This window comes from Amphibalanus amphitrite, unplaced genomic scaffold (assembly GCF_019059575.1).
Source record: "Amphibalanus amphitrite isolate SeventyFive unplaced genomic scaffold, NRLGWU_Aamphi_draft 000588F_arrow, whole genome shotgun sequence".
Lineage (NCBI taxonomy): Eukaryota > Metazoa > Arthropoda > Thecostraca > Balanomorpha > Balanidae > Amphibalanus > Amphibalanus amphitrite.
The window spans coordinates 300,167-305,632 of NW_024882082.1; the positions used below are offsets into that span (position 1 = coordinate 300,167).

Sequence of the window (5,466 nt, forward strand, 5' to 3'; positions counted from 1 at the left end):
GCGCTCACGAGACGGCCATCGTCGCTGGGGCCGGCCACGGCGCCTCTCCGGTGGTGAAGCGGATCGACCGCGGCACCGCCAGCACTCGTCTCTGGGCGGCGACCCCCGGCACGACGGAGGCGGTGGCGAGCGAGTCAAGCTCGAGCTCGCACGATGCCTCGGTGATGAAGATTGGGGCGCACGCCCCACGTCCCCGTCGCGGACTGGTGGCTCCAAGCTGCTCCAGCGAACCCGCTGCGAGGTAGTGGTGACCTCGCTCGCCGGCTGCAGGCGCTCCTCCCGGGTTAACTCCGCCACGCAGCTGTCGAACGTCACTGCTTTCAGACGAGACAGTAGACGCTTCTCGGCCGGCGACAGCCCCACCAGGAAGTGACGATACAGAGCTGCATTGTAGGCCGGAACAGATATTTTCTTCACCCGTCCATCTTCACCCAGGAAGTCCGGGCACGCCAGTCGAACGAGCCGTTTGATCTTCAGCCCGTACTCCTGCGCCGAGAGCGTACCCTTGACAAGCGTCGCTAAGGCTTGCGCCGCCTGCTCAACAGAGTCCCGGCCGCCACCGAACTGACCCTTCAGCTCGGCCTGTAACACTGAGAGGGTCAGCTCTCCTCGCGCATCTTCCAGAGTGTTGACAGCTTCGAGAGCAGCCCCTTGACACTTTGAAGCAATGATGCAACAAAGCTGGGCCTCTGGGATCCCGCCAAGCGCAGCCAACCGGCAGCACTGACGAAGAAAATCCTCCGGCGGAGAAGAGCCGTCGTAACACGGGAAGTCGCCGATAGACACTCGCAACTGAACACCGTCTTCCATGTTGCAGAAATTCGTCAAAACTCCCAAACCGCTGCCACCATGTCACAGTCTCCCATCAGCGCTCCCGTACTTCCCAGCACAAACGCCCTTGTCTGAGTCTCGCAGCACACTGCCGTGTATTAGGCACCGGCACCGCGCCCCGGCCGGACGGCCCAGCCAGCCCCCGGGCATCACGTGATCGTCCCAAGGGGCAGCCAGGTCAACCAGCGCGGCGGACAAACACAGCGCCGCCACAGGGACGGCTAACACGCGTCTTGACATCGTTGGCCGATGATCTCTGAAACTACGCATCGCTAAGTAGCGGTATTTCGCTCTACGGACCAAATTATATGCTTTCGATCGCAAGTACTCCTACTCCTATTTTCTCTCAGGATCTGCTGTGATGCCGTTTTTGTCTGTGAATAACCGTAGGTCATGGTGTGGCTTTGATATGTATAACTGATGATCGAAAAATAAAACATGATCACCACCGTTCATACAAATTCAACAATCAACGATAGATAAAAGCCAGGGATGCGGAGCCGTGGAAATTTCAGACGGCTCTGGCTCCTGAGAAAAAAGAATCGGCTCCGGCTCCGGCTTCGGGTGAAATGTCCGGCTCCGGCTCCGGCTCCGGCTCCGGCATAGGCGGCGGAACGGGGAGGGCACCGGGGCACCGTGCCCCCCTTTGATTTTGACATTTTAACATTAGCCCTATGGGCGTTGCATGGAAAGAATGGGACCTAAAGTCGGCAGTGCCCCCCCCCCCCCCCTTAACTGAAGGTGTTCCGCCGCTACTGGGCTCCGGCTCTGACTAAAATAGTCCGGCTCCGGCTCCGACTCAGTACATCCTCTATTGCGAGGGGATGTATAATGTATATGCTGAGTCGGAGCCGCCGGAGCCGGACCATTCTTCTCGGAGCCTCCTAATTAAACACGCGTGGCCAAAACAAATGCCGTCACCTGATGACCGGCTCTCAGGTTCTGGGGATGCAGTAGACGTGGGTAGGGAGGAGCAGACAGGAGGTTGATTGCGTACTGTGGGACACTGAGGATACGTATTCAGCTTTTTTCATTCACGACGACGGCCCATGACGTACCACATGTATTACTTCCTTGTACTGTCAAACCGAATAGTTACTTAATTTTTTCCTCTAAAAAAAAGAGCCGGAGTCGCCCGCTTCTTTGACGGCTCCGGCTCCGGCTCCAGCTCCGGGCTATATTGTTTCACGGCTCTGGCTCCGGCTCCGGCCCTGGGCAAAATGTGCCGGCTCCGGCTGCTCCGGCTCCAGCTCCGGCTCCGGCTCTGCATCCTTGATAAAAACAATGACCGCGGACACCAAGCCACTTACTCCCCGCTAGCCATGTTCGTTCAATGTAATTGCCGTCTGCGCCGACGACGGCCTCGACGCGGGGCGGAAGCGCCTACGGGGCTTGAAGACGTAGGACATTTTTAGATTCTCCCATGCTGCCTGATGCGTGTCTTCAGCGACTCCAGCTTGGGATGAAAAGAGGCCTGAAGCTTATTTTACAGAACGCTCGGCACGCTTTTGTCGATCGTGTTGAGGTCGGAGGAATAATGCGTCCTAATCTCATTTTGCCACAGCCCACAGGCGAATGTGATCTGACCCGCCGAGCTCCCGTGTTAATTTGGCTTGGAGGCAGCGGCGTGAAGGGCGTTCCGTGCTGTTGAAATGCGAAGTGACCGCTATGGGCAAGTCACCTTGACCCTCCGTTTGACATGCCTGCCCAGGAGCAGCTTGTCATTCATTCATTTGACGTTGAGGAAGACGATGAAACATTTCTGTCCATCAGACGACCCCGGATTTTCTTCGGCTGTCGCTGAAATGCTGCTACATTTTCGGCAGTTTTAACCTACCGTGGCCGTACCGGCGTAAGTATATTTTTTAGCGCTTTCCCAAGTCGGAATAAACCTTTATCTGCTGAACCATTCGCCGAGAAACGCCACATCGTGCTGCAACTCCACGCCTCGTTCAAGCCGCACCCGGCCTCTGTGCATAGGCATCAAGCGACAAGGCGGGCATCTTCGCCCATCTTCCCATTACTAAACACGATTTCAAGGTCATATTTGCACGACCCCCAGCTGACCGGTCAACGAAGGGTCATGCCTGCGGTGATTGGCCGATTGTCCAATGATCACAGCGCGCGTTAGACGGCGTCCAAGGGAGGCGTCGGAACTTTCCAGACACCCTGTAGTTCTCATGACTTGGTTTGCCGTGTTCGGTGAACTTTTTTTGCAAACCGATACCGATTTTTTGTCTTGTTGCTGAGCTGGACGCATTACTGCAATGCACAAGGTTATTTTAAGACCAATCATTTTCAGAGGAAAATCTCTGCACCCTTGAGTCCAGATATGAGAGGACATTTTTCGTGCAGGATATTTGCACCATATTATGAGTCTGCAATGACGGGCGTGGCGCATTACGTTCTTTCTGTCGGCGTAGTAGCTGGGCGCGGCTAACGAGGTATATAAGCCGTGCTCCGCGCTTTGTGCAGCACCATTCGGCGTCAACGGTGATCAAGGTGTGTTCGCGGGGTGCAAGGTGTGTCCGTAACTGCCTAAACCTATAGTCGTATACATTCATGGATATACGTGCTTACTGCTTCTGCCTTTTCTTTTCATTTCATTTGCTGATCAGGTGTTTCGGGCTCTGCTTGTCTGTCGATTTTCTTGCGAGCACGACACTACTTACTGTTGCGAGTACGACATAGCTTAGTCATATTTAAAATGTGACATAGCTGACTTAGCGATTTTCTGGGGTGAAATTTTCATGAGTCATTATTAAATGTTCGGCTTATTGAATGTGGCGTGATTTCAGATGCGGCTGATTATCCCATTGGTGACTGTGGCGCTGGCTGGCCTGGCCACGGCCAGTGGCGGCTTCGCTCTTGGCGGCTCTGCCCTGGGCGTCGGCGGCCTGTCGTACGGCGGCGCCGGTCAGAGCTATGGCGGAAACGGTGAGAGCCACTCAGACGGGCGCCATTATATGCCGGATACTCTACCGACAGTCGTATCTTTCGCTGAACAGGAACCAATCAGACAGGCAAAAAGAGCGAGGCACTGAGGATCATCGGAAAGGACCCCGTGATCGTTTCGACTCTTTTAAAAACGGAAGCCTGTTGATGCAGTCATTCGGTTGAATGATTTTATGGGTACATAGTCACGAACACATCAAGTTGTTTCACGACGCGAGTAGCGGGGGAAAGCTCAACCGGCAACCTATTTGAAACACTGAGAGAGACAACAATTTTTAGCGTGTCGTATTTGTACCGGATGCCGTGAATAAGTGTGGTGCGCGGTGTTGATTGCAGGTCCGCTCGGCCTCTTCTATTCGTTCCTGGACCCGTACCTGCGCTACCAGGAGTTCACCTGGCACGAGGCCAACTACCTGTGCCACAGCCGTGGCATGCAGCTCGTCTCACTGGACAACTACCAGAAGGATAGCCTCGTGTCGCAGCTGATCGGATATTACGGTAAGTGAGGTTCTACCAACTCTACGAGGAATTTACATGCACATTTTAAAAATAGTCTGCTTCTATTCGGCAACCGTCCCGTAAATTACACACATATTAACGGTGCAATGTATGTATTTCAATGCAACTTGCAGATTACGATAAACCAGTAATGAAAACTAGTTGAGTTTACGGTAACGAGTTCTTTTTAAAGCAGATAAAGCAACCGAGTCAGCTACACCATCATCATCATCATCATCATGTATTCGTATGGCATCCGTTAAAACACGGCTTTTCAGCACAAGAGTCATTCCATATATGCACTGTCCTTAAGGCTAATGATCTAAAAACCTACTAAAATACTACGAATAAGCCATTTATTACACATTTCGATAATAACCCATATCACGAAATTTTACACAACCGACTAAGCGTTTCCTTTCGTTTCCGTCCCCTAGCTGTATTTTTAAATGATAATATATGATACTCCTGAGCAGCGCTGAACGGACATGTGGCTGACGTTGCCGTTTTATTGTCACAGGCGTCCGATGGATCTGGACTTCCGGACAGCGGTCTGGCTACCAGTTCTACTGGGCCAACGGCACCCCGGTCGGCCTGTACCACAACAACTGGTCGTACACCGGCAGCCAGGGCATCCCGCAGCCGGACAACGCCGAGGGCAACGAGTACTGTCTGGCTGTGCTCAACTACTTCTACCAGGACGGCATCGTCTGGCACGACATCGGCTGCTCCCACCGCAAGTCCTTCGTGTGCGAGCCCTACTACGGCTAATCGTCGACCCCGTGATCCTGCTGATATCGCTGCGCTGGCACCTCAACCTGTTTGTGAACATCTCCTTTTTGATCTGCAAGCGAAAAGTTTGCTCAAACTTTGTGTATCGACAGAACAATATAGACTGAACGTGGCCATGCGCGTGGTTTAACGCCGAACGATGTTTTGGTCGAGCGATTTAAGATTTGGAGAAAGGGTCGGAACGCTGATGAGGTTTCATGCATGAACGGTAGACTTACAAGAAGTGTGTTTTATGAGTTAGAATATGCGTAAAGTGAATTGCTTGAAATGCTTGTCCTCCGGAAAATCGCTACGTTTGCATTCTATCTAAGTCACGTCCAACTCAAAATTAATTTCAAATATTGTCACATCCCCAGCTGAGAAGTTGGTCTCGACTATTCTGTCAGATAA

The 5,466-nt window shown here is 52.9% G+C and overlaps 1 protein-coding gene across 3 annotated transcripts; it reads left to right on the forward strand.

The window, feature by feature from the left end:
• The first annotated feature begins 2,602 nt into the window (after window positions 1-2,602).
• Window positions 2,603-5,192, forward strand: LOC122394372 (lectin subunit alpha-like). Of its 3 annotated transcripts, none has more exons than XM_043391217.1 (4): window positions 2,603-2,683; window positions 3,630-3,768; window positions 4,123-4,284; window positions 4,805-5,192. In XM_043391217.1, the coding sequence occupies exons 2-4, from the start codon at window positions 3,630-3,632 to the stop codon at window positions 5,053-5,055; spliced, it is 552 nt and encodes a 183-aa protein (XP_043247152.1). In that variant the 5' UTR covers window positions 2,603-2,683; the 3' UTR covers window positions 5,056-5,192. The 3 variants fall into 3 exon arrangements, with proteins under 3 accessions (XP_043247152.1, XP_043247150.1, XP_043247151.1); XM_043391215.1 differs by lacking the exon at window positions 2,603-2,683 and adding an exon at window positions 2,749-3,353; XM_043391216.1 differs by lacking the exon at window positions 2,603-2,683 and adding an exon at window positions 2,750-3,333.
• The last annotated feature ends 274 nt before the right edge of the window (window positions 5,193-5,466 follow it).

Coding starts and splice junctions, on each gene's coding strand:
- LOC122394372 (XM_043391217.1), top strand. CDS start 3,630: ATGCGGCTGATTATCCCATTGGTGACTGTGGCGCTGGCTGGCCTGGCC. Junction 3,769..4,122: donor TCAGAGCTATGGCGGAAACG/GTGAGAGCCACT, acceptor TGTTGATTGCAG/GTCCGCTCGGCCTCTTCTAT. Junction 4,285..4,804: donor GCAGCTGATCGGATATTACG/GTAAGTGAGGTT, acceptor TTATTGTCACAG/GCGTCCGATGGATCTGGACT.